The sequence below is a fragment of the Leucopleurus acutus genome (assembly GCF_964270905.1).
Source record: "Leucopleurus acutus genome assembly, chromosome: 16".
NCBI classification, from domain to species: Eukaryota; Metazoa; Chordata; class Mammalia; order Artiodactyla; family Delphinidae; genus Leucopleurus; species Leucopleurus acutus.
The window spans coordinates 6,048,927-6,062,943 of NC_139158.1; the positions used below are offsets into that span (position 1 = coordinate 6,048,927).

The following is a 14,017-nucleotide window of genomic DNA, read 5'->3' on the forward strand; positions in this document are numbered from 1 at the left end:
CCTACTAATTGAAGCTGAAGTTTCCCAAGCACCCTGTGTGCTCACCTCAAAGTGCTCCTCACCTTTGGACACCTTTCATTCTCCCGGCTGCCCGCAAGTGTGGAATTGTGTAATGGAAGCCATGACTGGTGAGCACAGGATCCTGTTGAGGAGGGGGTCAGGGACAGAGTGACCTAAGAGACACTCACTCATGTCCTGCAGGATAAAGGGAAGTGGGCCAGGTGGGGACAGGGTGGGACAAGTGTTCCAGACAGAAAAACAGCATGGCTCAAAGCGGGGAGACCTGACAGGGTGGGTGCCTGGCCCCGGACCTCCTGAGACCCACGAAGACCCCACGCCCATCCGTGATGCTGCTTAGTGCCTGGCTGACCAGCTGAGCTGAATCGTAGCGGGAGGGACCACCTGGCCACATCTCCATTGATGAGGCAGAGGGCAGGGATGGAGAGACCTACGGGCCTACCTGGCCCAAGACCCACATACAGGCGGCTGCCAGGCCGCTGGGTAACTTAAAGGTCGGAAGCGGTCTGCGGTGGAAAGAGGGGCAGGAAGTCGGCACTGAGAAGGAACTGGACCAGCCGGGGGTTGGCGGCCCCATTTTGAAGCGAGGACCCCGGCGGCGGGCGGGCTGCCTCGGCTCCCCTGACTGCCCACACCCCGCACATTCGGCGCCCAGCGGGCATCCGATCGCTAATGGAGGGGTAGTCCCCGCGCGGCCGGGGCCCGAGGCCGGGAGAGGCAGCTAAGCTGCTGGGTCACCGGCGCTCCCCACGGCCGCTCGCGGGGATGGGGGCTGTGCGCCCTGCAGGGCTCGGGTTCCCGCCCGGGCGGTGTCCCCCTTGCCGAGCCTCAGTCTCCCCGCCCGCCAGGGCGCGAGGGGCGGACGCCTTCAGGGCGCCCCGGGTCAGCTCGGCCCCAGCCCCGGGGGTGGGCGGGACCAGGGCTCTCCAACCGCTAGCCGCCCGCCCGGGTCCCGCCCGGTCCCCGCGGGGCTGAGCCGGGAGGCCCCGCCCCCCGCCCACGAGGAAGTGGCAGAGCTGCGCGGGGCCCAGAGCCGGTTCGGCGCGTCGACTGCCCAGAGTCCGCGGCCGCGGCGCCCCGAGGTGAGGGGGCGCGGGAGCGGCCCGGAGGGGGGGTGGGGTGGGCGTGGGGAGAGCGGGGAGCGACCTCATGCAGGTGGGGAGGACGCAACGAGGGGCCGCCGGAAGATCGGGAATGAGAAGGGCCACACGGGGCCCGCCTGGAGGTGAGGGGACACGCGGGGCACGGGCTGCGGGCGGGCGGCCTCCTCCGGGCGAGGGAACCGCAGCGCTCCCCACCCCACCCCATCCCCCGCAGTCTGCGCCCTCGGGGCGCCCCAGCCCGCGCGTCCGCCTCTCCGCCCCCCCTAGCCTCCCCCCTCCCCCCCAGACTCTGCCCCGCCGTCGGTGTGCCCCGTTATTTCGGGCCGGAGGGCCCCACGCCCAGTCACTTCCCCTCCGTCCTCCAGCCTTCCGGGTTGCTCCAGCCGGGAAATGAGCTGGCGCCCCCGCCCGCCTCGCCTCGCCTCGCCCCTCCCCTCCCTCCCTCCCTGCCGGCCACCGCCCCCTCCCTCAGCCCGCCTCCCGCCAGCTGGGCCAGGTCCTAGGGGTCCGGTCCAGGGAGGGGCGGGCCGGGTCTGGAACGCTCCCTCCTGAGCTCCCGGGGTCTAGACCGGAGCGTTCCGAGCGGCGCCCCCCGTTGCCGGCGGCGTGGGGACCGCGGCCAGGGCCGGGACCTCGGGCGGTGACAGTGACACAGTAGTGATTGGCGTGAAGCCGCAGGAGCTAGCCTGGTGCGGACACCGAGGCTCTCAGGTTATTCCGGGCTGTCCCCCGGCCCCTCCCGCCTGGCGGGCAGTGTTGCCCGGTGGTTAAGAGCACCCCCGCCGGCGAGGTCTCCGGGACCAGAAACTGGTAAGAGCGCCAGCTTCTTCCATCACTGGCCACCGACCTTGCAAGCCACCTAACCTCTCTGGGCCTCAACTTTGCTTATCTGGAAAATGGGGAACTTTCAAGTTGTGAGGCTTAAATACGATCATGAGTGTAAGGCACACACAGGGACTAAACATGCCCTGTTACTGTCCTTGCTGTTATTTATAAGGCTTGCCTACATTTATCAAAGTGTCCAGGTGAACCTAAACTCTGAGATTGGGGTCAGAATCCCAAACTTTGCCATTTAGGAGTGGGGTGACTTTGAGCAAAGTTTGGCTTTTGTCTGAGTCTGTTTCCTCCTGTACGAGATGAAGGTTCAAACAAACACTGGAAAACTTCTTGGGCTTGTTTTAGGGTGTAAAAGAGAGAATGTATGTCAAAGTCCTGGGTAAATTCTGGGCATTTAAAGATGCCAAGTTGGTCCAGTGGTTAGGACTCCGTGCTTCCACTACAGGGGGCACTGGTTGGATCCCCTGTGGAGGAACTAAGATCCCCCAAGCCAAGTGGCAAAAAAAAAAAAAAAAAAAAAAAGCCAAGTAAGTTAGTTAATTACATAGTTAATTACATAAGTGTTTGTATATTATCCACATAGGTCTTATAACAACATGTTCATATCACTATTTCTCTTTCCATATTTGTAGTCATCTGGAGTTTTCTATCCTGTCACCATTTTAAAGAGGGTTATTATGAACATGTTTGCTTTAAAAAAAAAAGTCGGCTATTTTTTTAGCACCAAAATGAATTTATGCCACCAAAAATGTTAACAATTTTTAAGTTCCTGTTTGTGTTCTTCTCTTCTGTTTGTTCCCACCCAGTTGGTTGGATTGAATGTTACCACATCGCCCTTCAGGAAGGCTGAACAAATTAGCAACAAATGAGAATTTCTCCACAGTCTGGCCAGCATTGAGTTTTATGTGTTTGAGGTTTTGTTTGGTTTGGATTATTTTAGCTGATGCTTTATGGTGCCTTATGATTATTTTCATTTGTGTTTCTTGACTTGATTTTGCCTGGTTTGTAAGACCTCAAGAGTGGAGCTGGTCTAGGATTGGCTGGTCTGTTGGGGTGAGGAGGGCTGTTCCACATACAACAGGAAGTTGAGTAACAGCTCAGCACGTGTGCAAAATGGCTTGGCTGGCAGCTCCCTGGAGTGGCTGAGCTGGGTGGGGACTTCCCTGAGTGCCTGCAGAGCAGAGATCCTTGCTCCAGGCAGCTTCTGCCTGGTTTAGCCTCCAATGCAGTCAAACCTCTGGATTCAGAGAAGGTTGGGCCGGCGAGGCTTCTCTGAAAGGAAGAAAGAACCTACAGCTGGTGCCTCGTCCAACCCCAGACTTTTCTGGATAGAGATGTGGGGGAAACATGGGCAGAGGGCACCCAGTCAGTATGGAGAGAGTCAGAATTTGCACCCAGCATGTAAGAAAGAGATGGGAGGGCTGAGACCGTTGGCTGGGCAGCTGGGGGCTTCGCCTGGCTTGCCTTGCTTTGGAAGGGAGCTGTTTTCTCCCTGAATCCTCAGAGAGGACCCTTTAGATTGACGATTTCCAAGTTTTTTGGATCATTGACACTATCAGGAAAAAATCTTGAGCTCGTACTCCCCAGTAAATATTTACAGATTGCATACATGTACCAGTGAAATAATAGGGCTGGTCTATAAGAAGTATACCATAAGACGGATGTGATTCATTCATGCAACCACATTCAAGAAATATTTATTGAGCACCTACTATGTGCCAGGCACTCTAATTGGTACTGGGGATTCATCTGTGAACAAAACAAATATACCTGTCCCCGTGCAGCTTATGTCCACACCCCGGTACATGGTCCTTGGCACCCCCTGCCTGGAGACCCACGCCCCACCTTGGAGACCCAAAGCTCCTCCCAGCCATCATGCTGCTCTCCCAGCCCTGCGTGATCCCCCATCCATTCATCCTGAGCACCTACTGTGTGCCAGACATGGGGGAAGAGCTACCTGGAGCACAGAGAGATCCCGGCTCCAGGCTGGTGGGGGACAGTTAGAGCCAGCTGGGGGAGTTTGTCGGGGTTTGGCCTGTGCTCCCCCAGCCTCACTCTCTTTCCAGGGTGATGGGGGCACAGAGCACTAGACGTGGACTCCCAGTCCCAACGCCATCCTCAGGGCCCCTTCCTCTCTCTTTGTCCTTGACAATCAAATGGGTCCACAGTGCTGACTCACAGGGTCACAGCGATGAGTGGGTGGGTTTCCCGGGGCCATGGCCTCAGCCTGCCTTTGTCTCCACCAGGAGACACCGCTGAGCTGTTGCGTTGTCCACACTCAGGCAGTGCCCGCCCCTCGGTAGGGTAGAGGTTTCCCTGGGAATGATTAAGACATAGTTCCTGTGGCAGGGTGGCCTGGTGTGAAGGCTGTTTTCCTGGATCTGACCACACGGAATGATCCCATGATCCTGAAGCCTGCAGTGGCTGGAGAAGCCACGCCCCTCCCTGGGCTGCCACTTCCGCATTTGTAACCTGTGGGGGTAGGGAGTCCTCGGGAGGCCCTGCTGCTTTCAACCGCTTTGCAGAAGTTATGAAAAAGTTATGAAATGGGGACAACACGTCTTCCTCTCTCCCACCCCTTCCACCCGTACCCCCTCCCCCCTTTACAGGGTGGGTCAGTAGACTAGGGAGTATTTCTGTCTGAATTTATGCTAAAGTGTGATCGGCTGATAGGTGTGCTCTGAACCTGCCTGTCCCACTGTGCTGTGGTCATCTTTATCAGCCCCTCCCTCTCCCCCTTGAGAACCTTTGGGTCCCAGGAAACAATGGGCAGGGTCCCCAAGCCCTCTCAGCTGCGATATTGGCAAGTGTGGGGGCCGCTGTCCTGTGTAGAGCCAGTGTCTCCATCTTCACAGCCTGGAACTCTGAAAAGTCCCTAGACAGGCTGTTAGAGCCCGGCCCACACGTCTGGACACTCACCAAGAGCCGACAAGGGGCAGAGATGCCCGGCCAGACAGTGTGCGTGGGACAGTTGGAGCTGGGAAGTTGGGTTCTGCTCCGTCTGAGTCTAGGGTCCAGGGACCCCCTGGGCTTTTGCTGGGCCGCCTGGGGTGAAGGGGAGGGGGTGGTTGGCCTCCTGTGGAGTCAGGGGCCAAGAAGAACCTAGCTGGCGTTTGGAAGTGAGTTTCTTACTTTAACCACCACCACCCCGCCCCGCCCCCTGCCCCGTTTGTGACCTTGGGGAATGGGGGCAGGCAGAGCAGCACGGCTTAGTGGACAGACCTAGGTGCTCCCTCCCTGCGGTGGAGACGTGGATGACCCCCGCCCACCCAGCCCGGATGCAGTGGAAGTGCCTGGGGAAACCCCGTCAGGCCTGCTGACCTGGGCTCCGAGGCCACTTCCGGGGCCTTTGCTTTACACAAAGAGGCCTTATAAGGAGACAGAGGCTGGGGAGGCGGCCACTGTGGGAGCGGTGTGCTCGTGTGTGCATGCAAGGCTGACATGCGTGTGTGTATGGGAGCAGTGTGTGCGTGCGTGCGCATGCGCACGTGCAAGGCTGATCGCGCGTGTGTGTGGCCTCAGCCTGGCTGTGTGTGTCCACCTCCTTTCTCAGCAAATGTTGCCCAGGGACCCACTCGGGGCCCTGCTCTAGGCCTGCGGGAACAGGCGTGGTGATCCCTTGCCCTCTCTGTGCACGTGTGCGCGGTGGTCTGTGCCGCTTTAGGAACTTTCCAGGACTTCCTGCTATAAATTAAAGCGGGATTTGTGGTCGCTGAGCCCCGGAGTCCCCAGCAGTATGATGGACGGCACTGCAGCCTGACCCTCGTGCCTGGGCCGCAACTCAGTGCTGTTCCTCCCAGAGGAGTCTTGGTCGAGACCCCCCCTGGGGGCAGAGAGAGACCCCAGGGTTCCGGGGAGGTAGGGCTCAGATCCAGACTGAGGCGCGGCCTTCCTGGGGCCCAGCCTCGGGCCACAAACCTGCCAGTCAGGTGGGGGAGGTGACCGAGGGCCTGGGAACACCCACGTCAGGGCCACGTGACTCTAGCAGGTGGCTTCCCCTCCAACCGCAGCCCTCACACCCGTCATCTGGGGCTCAAGTCGAGAATACAGGAGGGCTTAGAGCTGGTGAGTGCAGCATTCAGGGAATGCGGTGTGGCTTTTTTTTTTTTTACATTAAAAAAAATAACTTACTCTGCTGGACACTAATGGCAGTAAACAATTGTGTTCATCAAATATTTATCGAGTGCTTACTATGTGCCACGCATTTAGGCGCCGGGGATAGAAATGTAAACAAGATGGTCAGAAATGTGTGTCTCCATCAAGCTCGTTACTTTCCAGCAGGGGGAGAAAGACAAAGGGGCAGGATGAATGAGCACAAAGTAACTCGTGTTCAGTAAGATTATCCCCTGGAGAAAACTAGGGCCTAGGGAGTGTGGAGGTGGTGTGGGAGGCAGCCTTGCTCAGAAGGTGGCCTTGGACACAGACTTGAATGGCAGCAGCCAGGGTGGGAGCTGTGCAGGCATCTGGGGGAAGAGCTTCGAAGGCCGAGGGAACAGCCAGTGAGAAGACCTGAGGCTCGTGGGCCCCTGGATTGGCCCCTGGTCCGGCCGGGAGGCCCACCCCTAAACAGGTGAAGCACGCCGGGTGCTGGCACATCCATTCTAGACAAAGCGCTGCCATTTCATGATCACCTACTATGTGCCACGCGTGGTGTGTCGTCTTATTTCACCCTCTTAACACCTTGGCGGGCGGGGGACCGGATTCCTGTTCCCATTTGGCAGATGTAGAAATTGAGGTTCAGAGAGGGCGAGTGATATGCTGGGGTCACACAGCTGGTAGGCAGTGCTGCTGGGCTCTACCCATGACTGGGAAGCTGAGGTGGGGAGAGAATGGGTTTGAGGAAGTGATGCTCTCTTTGGGTCTTTCCAGTTGAGCAGGACTTTGCCGCATAGAACAGGGGTGGACATTTGGTGGTGTAGAGAGACTAGCACGCTGGTGTGAAATGTGGACAGAACTGGCCTCCAAGGCACATCAGGCTTGGCCTTCCCTGCAGAGGGAAGGAACAGCATGTGCAAAGGCCAGGAGGCCTGGTTCACTCCTGGGGAGCGAGAGTTTCCACCTTTGGGGAAACTGAGGCACAGATGATGAGTGATGGCCTGTCTGGGGCAGGGTCCCAGCACACCCCACTCATGGTAGTGGCTTCGCGCACACCCCCATTCCCCGCCTCCACTCCCCACCCCATCCTTTGTGTTTGTACCCTGGAGCCTCGGACACATCCCATGAGAGCTGCTGTTTCATGAGGGAAACTGAGGCCCCAGGAGGGAAGCAAAGCGCTAGGCCAGAGTTGGGAGGCCAGGGTGGCCCCCTGGCTGCCCTCCCACGAGGCTGGCTGGGCAGGGCGGGGCTGACCTGGCTTCCCTCTCTGTCTTGGGCACAGGAGCCGAGCAGCCATGGCCTATCACAGCTTCCTGGTGGAGCCCATCAGCTGCCATGCCTGGAACAAGGACCGCACCCGTGAGTGCCCCACCACCACCATCGGATGCCGTGGGAAGCTGTCCCCCTGCTTGACCCCCGATCCTGAGATCCTGAGTGTTAGGAGGGAAGGGACCCAAGCAGGGCAGCCAGGCGAGCGGGCATTGAGGGTTGGAGGCGAGAGCACGGCCCTGCCTGCACCAGGCACTGCTCTAGGTGCCAGGACTGGGTGGGCACAACAGCGGGTCTGCCCTCTGCTCACGGCTACGGGAGGGTTTGGGGATGGGAAATGTAACCTGCAGTGAAATGAGCTCTGAGGAAACATGAAGGGTGAGGGGAAAGCGATGGAGCCAAGGCACTAGTTTAGAAAAGGGGGCCAGGGAAGGGCTTTCAGGGGAGGTGACGTTTGCATGGAGACCCAAAGGAGGTGACGGAGCCAGCGTGCGAAGGCCAGGGTGGGTGTAACGGCCCCGCGGTGGCAGAGCCTGGTGTCATCAGGAGCAGCAAGAAGACCCTGGCTGGAGCAGGGGCGGAGCAGGGGGCAGGGAGAGCTCCCGCAGGTTTGCGAGACTGCCTTGGGGACACTGGGGCTGGGGGGTGCAGATGAGGGGTGGCCAGCCCCTGGGGAGGAGTCCCAAGGGGGGCCCAGCAGGACCTGAGGCAGAGGAGGAGAGTGCATTAGCAGACGACAAAGTGTTGCTCAGGTGGCCTGAGAAGGTGGGGAGTCATGGGGGAGCCTGGGCACGCATGCCTCCTCCCCACGCCCACCCGTCTCTCCTGCAGAGATCGCCATCTGCCCCAACAACCACGAGGTGCACATCTATGAGAAGAGTGGGAACAAGTGGGTCCAGGTGCACGAGCTCAAGGAGCACAACGGGCAGGTGACAGGTGGGTTGGGCTGGCTGGGGTCATCTTCCTGAAAGAAGGCAGGGGACAGGGCAGGGCTGGGCCATCCACCTACTCACTATGTTAGGTAGGATAGTTTGGGTTGCAAGTAACAGAACGCTGATTCAAACTGGCTTAAGTTATAAAGGGATTACATTGATTGGTTTATGTTACTGAAAAACTCAGAAGTTTAAGGGCTTCAGGAAAGGTGTGATCCAGCAGCTCAGCATTACCAAGGACCCATTTCTTTTCAGTCTCTTGGCTCGGCCTTCCAGCATGTTTGCTGATAGCTGGGGGAGCTGTAACACCCCCAGTGAACTCCAGTAGTACCCCCTGGAGCAGCTTTCATCCCGATTGTGGCCGCTAAGCCCCCCCATGCGTACACTGTAGAGCCACCTCTGCTTGGATGGCTTCAGCCTAGTGCCTCCTCCCACCCCACAGGCATCGACTGGGCCCCCGAGAGTAACCGCATCGTGACCTGCGGCACAGACCGCAATGCCTACGTGTGGACGCTGAAAGGCCGCACATGGAAGCCCACGCTCGTCATCCTGCGCATCAACCGCGCCGCTCGCTGTGTGCGCTGGGCTCCCCAGGAGAACAAGTTTGCTGTGGGCAGTGGCTCCCGTGTCATCTCCATCTGCTATTTTGAGCAGGAAAACGACTGGTGGGTGCCTGGGTGGGGCCAGAGTGGGCTGGGAGGGACCTGGGGCTGCAGACTAACAGGTGGTGGGACAAGAGGGTCCCAGAAAGCACGGGACGGGGAGTCAGGACCCCTGTTCACATGACCCTGGGGAAGTGTGTCCTCTCTGGCCCTTGGAGGTGAGGCGAAAGGCTCTCTGCACAGCCCCCTGCCCTCCCACAGCTCTGTCTCAGTAATAAGGGCCCAGGCAGCACCTGGGCCGCCTCTGCAGGCATCACGCTAAGCCCTGCACACGTATTGGCACTGACCCACCCCCTCCCATCAGCCCCCTGGACTGGGCGTCTGCTGCAGTCCCATTACAGATGAGCAAAGGCCCTGAGGCAGATCACTCGCCCAAGGCTCCCGGCCCATCACACTCCAGGGCCCACTCACAAGCTCCCAGGCACGTCATGATCTTCTCCCCGGGGTCCCTGAGGGCAGAGGCCAGGTGGAAGGTCAGGCTGGAGTCCAAGAGTTGAGTTCAAATCCCACCCTGACCAGTTAGCGGCCTCGTGACTTCTTACTGAGCTGCCCCAGGCTTGTCGCAAGACCAGGGATGGCGTCCCCACCCTGGGTACCTGGCACGTTGCTAGCCTGGACCCAGGCCCCTTCCTCCTGGGACCTCTGTGGTCTACAGGGCCCAGTGGGAGCCTGGAGCCTCTGGGTTGGCGGGTGCCCACCTGTGTGTCCCTGTCTCCTCCCTACCTGTCTGCCTGCCATGTCCAGGTGGGTTTGCAAGCACATCAAGAAGCCCATTCGCTCCACCATCCTCAGCCTGGACTGGCATCCCAACAACGTGCTCCTGGCCGCCGGCTCCTGCGACTTCAAGTGCCGGTGAGGGGGGCCCTGCCATCGACACAGGGACAGGGATTGGAGGGTGGAGGGGAGCTCCGTCCTGGGAGCCCCACGCCCCACCTTCCAGACCAGCTCTGCTGCCAGCAGGTGACCTGGGGGCCTCAGTCGAGCTTCTGTGAGGTTTTGCTCTTTGAAGGGTCATCCCTGGGTCCTCTCTCCAGCCTCTGGGGAGTCTTAAAAGGATGTGCCCCTTGCCACCACTTAATGTCAGCAAGATTTCTTTTCTAGGCCCTCCTGTACTCATGAGAACCTCCCACTCCTTCAGCTTCTTGGCTTCTATCTGAGGGAAAATGAGTGGGTGTACTTTTTCACATTAAGGTATAATGACTGATAGGCTGGAACAAACCCTGCCTCGTTATCTTAAGGCCTGGAACAAAGAGTCTCCACCTGCCACTGGCTGGCTGTCACTTCTGGGCCCATTACCCCCCCCGCCCCCCCCTACCCCCCGAGTCTCCCAAGGCCTCCGGCTCCCAGCTCCAGGCAGATGGCCTGGGTTTCTGCATCTGCCCTGGGAAATGACGCTACAGCAGGCACCAGAGGCCCCAGGCACAGAGAGGAGGAGGTCCTGATGAGGCTCTTGTTGGCACCCTGACCTGTCAGATGACTCCGGGCTGGCCCTGGGATGGCGAGTGGAACTGGTGGAGCTGGCAGGAAGGGGGGCAGGATTGGTTCACGGTGCAGAGCAGGAGGGGGGCCACATCCTAGGGGCTAGCCCTGGAGTGTAGTGGTCAGCGTGAGGGGGACAGGAGACACCCTGGGAGCCACGTCAGCCGTGGATGGTCAGTCCTCAGGTGAGGGCCCCAAGGGTCCTGGGAGCTCCCGGGACCCTGAGCTGGGAGACCTCCTGACCCCACACCATTGCCCCAAGTGGGCACCGAGGCCCAGACTTGTCTGAGCGTGAAGATGCAGGTCACGGAAAGCCGGCTACAGTACCCTTGGACTCAGCCGGGTGCTCTGGCCTCAGCAGGCCAGTTTGGGAGAGGGAGTCCCTTGTCAGGCCCCTCCCAGACCCCCGGTCACCCCCTCTTTTGCCTCTCCCGGCAGGATCTTCTCAGCCTACATCAAGGAGGTGGAGGAGCGGCCAGCACCCACCCCGTGGGGCTCCAAGATGCCCTTCGGGGAGCTGATGTTTGAGTCCAGCAGCAGCTGCGGCTGGGTGCACGGGGTCTGCTTTTCCGCCAGCGGCAGCCGTGTGGCCTGGGTCAGCCATGACAGCACCGTGTGCCTGGCTGATGCCGACAAGAAGATGGCGTGAGTACAGGTCACCCGAATGGGGGGCAACCCAGGCACCGAGCACGAGGGGCCGGTGTGGCTGACGTCTCTCTCTCACTCAGCGTCGCGACTCTGGCCTCTGAAACGCTGCCGTTGCTGGCCCTGACCTTCATCACAGAAAACAGTCTGGTGGCAGCGGTAAGGGGGCGCGGGGGCGGGGGAGCAGGGGCCGGTGGCAGCAGGTCTCCCGGCGAGCCCCGAGATGCCCAGGCAGCCCTCTACTTGTCCCCCTTCCTCCGTTCCTTCCTCCCGCCCGCCCACCCGTCCATCCATGTCTCTGTTGGCCAAAATAGGCTGGGTTATGCTGTGGCAACAGAGCCCCCAGCTGCAGTGCCTAGCGCAGTGAAGGTTCGCTTCTTGCTCCCCTGGCTGTCCCGCGTGGGCGCTGCGAGGGGCCCGCTCAGTGCAGGTGGGAGCTTTGCCTCCCGCGCAGTGAGGAGGGGAAGTAGAGCACTGGGCCCTGGACCCTAACCTTCCTGCTTACATTTTATTGGCCAATGAAAATGACAGGACCACACCTCCTCACTCAGAGAACGAGTGCTTGTGGGGGAGTGCAGTCCTGTGTCCCCAGAAGGACACCACTCTCCCTCCCTCCTCCTGCCCACCTATCTGTCAAGGCTCTTTTCAGGCCTCAGGAAACCTAATGGCGTCCCAGAGGGGGATCAGGCCTGCTTTGCCTAGACAAACGTCCAACTGTGGGGTCTCTCCCAGAGCAGGTGTAACCGTCTAGGCAGGACAAGACCCCCTGGGCTCCCAGGAAAGTCCCAGACCAGCTTTCTCAACTGAACGCTGGCCCTGCTGGCTGAGGGGGCTGCTCCTAGGTGCTCAGCCCCGACATCCAGTCCCTGTTACTACACCTGGGGTCGCCGACTGTGTCCCCGAGCTGGCATCGGCTTCCCTGTGCTACACCCAAGCCCTGCATCCAGCCTCTGGGACCCCCCGATTCGTGGCCGGGCGCCCCTCGGCGTTGCACCTGCCCTTCGGCCTGGGGGGAAAGTGGGGGCGCTCCAATGTCACCCTGCCCCTCCCCGCTGCAGGGCCACGACTGCTTCCCGGTGCTGTTCACTTACGACGGCGCCGCGGGGACGCTGAGCTTCGGTGGGCGGCTGGACGTGCCCAAGCAAAGCTCGCAGCGCGGCTTGACGGCCCGCGAGCGCTTCCAGAACCTCGACAAGAAGGCGAGCTCGGAGGGCAGCACGGCAGCGAGCGGGGGCCTGGACTCGCTGCACAAGAACAGTGTCAGGTGAGAGCGGGGCCGAAGGGCGAGCTCCACACCCACCCAGGCAGCGTCGAGGTGCAGGCCCACTTAGGAAGCTGGTCAGTCTCTTGAGGTTTTGCATCAGGTGGGGGCAGAGCAGTCAGCCTTGCTCTGCGTTTTCAGTTTTCAGGACGCGCTGTGGGACTGTTCTGGGGGGTGGCCGGGCAGTGACTGGAGGGGGGGAGGGGCGGAATGAAGGGTCTCGCAGCAGCCTCCCTGAGGAACTAGAGTGGAACCAGAGCCAGAGACTCCCGGATCCTGCCAGCCACAGGCGTCCACCCCAGGACAAATCAGAGGAAGTGTGGCGAGACTTTGACCTTGCCCCTTGGCTAGTTAAACCCTCCTGTGGCTGCCTGGCCCAATGTCTTCAAACTAAACTCCTCTGCCCGGCCTTCAAGGCTCTTCAGAACTAGCCCTGCATCCACTCAGTGCCATCTTCTGCTTCTTCTCCCCACCCTACCATGCTCCATCACTCTGATTCCCCCAGCACGTGTGCCTTCACCCCCTGCCCAGGCCTTTGTGCGTCCTGTTCCAGCTGCCCGGCTGCCCTGTGCTCCTTGCACAGGGACTACTGCTCGTCCCTAAAGCAGACTCAGGAGCCCCGTCCTGTCGTCCTCTGTGATCCTTCACAGCCCGGCCTCCTGGGCTGTCCCTGCTGGGCACACACACTCACACTCACTGGGATGGGCTCCCCCAAAAGTTGGGGAGCTCCTGGAGGGCAGAGTGGGCCGGAGCACGGCCCAGGCCCAGGCTGGGATCTGTAAAGCCCTCATCCTCTTTGCAGCCAGATCTCGGTGCTCAGCGGGGGGAAGGCCAAGTGCTCGCAGTTCTGCACTACAGGCATGGACGGCGGCATGAGCATCTGGGATGTGAAGGTGAGGCCTGCCCTCCCCCCACCGCCTCGCTTCCCCGCAGGCCGCCCAATTCTCCCTGGCAGCCACCTGGATGCCCCAGTCCTCCTTCTTCTTTCCTGCAGGGCACTTCAGTGGGGTGAGGGCTCCTTGGCATCTGGGCCTTGGCACCCTCTGCAGCACCTTCCTTTAGGGCTGGGATTCAAACCCAGGTCTGCCTGACCCCAAAGACCAGGTTCTCTGTCCCAGGCCAGGTCCCTGTGGGTGAGGTGTCTGCAGGACAGCTGAGAACCAGCCCGTCTTTTACTTGTCTCCTTCCAGAGCTTGGAGTCAGCCTTGAAGGATCTCAAGATCAAATGACCTGTGAGGAGTCTGTTGCCCTCATCCCAGCTGCTGAGGGAAGGGGGTCAGGGAGGCGAAGGATCGCTTTGCTGAATGTTTCTAGGGTACCAGTTCGGGTCCCCACAGGCTGCTCCCTCAGGTGGGGAGGGGAGGGGAGGGGAGGGGCGGGAGCCTTACCTACTGAAGGAACAATTGCCTTTTTCTTAAAGAAATGCTTCCATTTATTGTAAAAAATGTCCCCAAAGCACTCTGCTGGTCATGAACTGCTTCAAAATGTGGAGGTAATAAAAATGCAACTGTAGACACGCCGGCCTGTGTGTCTAGAAGGAGAGGTTAGTTTGGGCAGAGCACTGGTAGCTTATTTTTGTTTGCCAGCACAGCTGATCCTTAAACCCAAGAGGCTGCCCCCAAATGGTTCCTTCCCTGCTGCAGTCCAGCCTGGGAGCTGCCAGGACCAGGTGTCTTTTCTGTCACTCATTCAGCAGTCAGATTCCTAGACAAGTGG

The 14,017-nt window shown here is 59.9% G+C and overlaps 1 protein-coding gene across 2 annotated transcripts; it reads left to right on the plus strand.

The window, feature by feature from the left end:
- Positions 1 to 1,025: 1,025 nt before the first annotated feature.
- On the plus strand, positions 1,026 to 13,815 carry ARPC1B (actin related protein 2/3 complex subunit 1B). Of its 2 annotated transcripts, none has more exons than XM_082856451.1 (10): positions 1,026 to 1,100; positions 7,336 to 7,412; positions 8,154 to 8,258; positions 8,697 to 8,919; positions 9,661 to 9,768; positions 10,834 to 11,040; positions 11,124 to 11,199; positions 12,099 to 12,304; positions 13,104 to 13,194; positions 13,492 to 13,815. In XM_082856451.1, exons 2-10 carry the CDS (start codon positions 7,349 to 7,351, stop codon positions 13,528 to 13,530), a joined length of 1,119 nt encoding a protein of 372 aa, XP_082712577.1. In that variant the 5' UTR covers positions 1,026 to 1,100; positions 7,336 to 7,348; the 3' UTR covers positions 13,531 to 13,815. The 2 variants fall into 2 exon arrangements, with proteins under 2 accessions (XP_082712577.1, XP_082712578.1); XM_082856452.1 differs by lacking the exon at positions 1,026 to 1,100 and adding an exon at positions 1,743 to 1,931.
- Positions 13,816 to 14,017: the final 202 nt, after the last annotated feature.

What these genes read in the sequence shown, in the direction of transcription:
- ARPC1B (XM_082856451.1), top strand. Translation starts at nt 7,349, where the DNA reads ATGGCCTATCACAGCTTCCTGGTGGAGCCCATCAGCTGCCATGCCTGG. An exon ending in TTTGAGCAGGAAAACGACTG is followed by an intron (nt 8,920 to 9,660) that starts GTGGGTGCCTGG and finishes TGCCATGTCCAG; the next exon opens with GTGGGTTTGCAAGCACATCA. An exon ending in TGAGCATCTGGGATGTGAAG is followed by an intron (nt 13,195 to 13,491) that starts GTGAGGCCTGCC and finishes GTCTCCTTCCAG; the next exon opens with AGCTTGGAGTCAGCCTTGAA.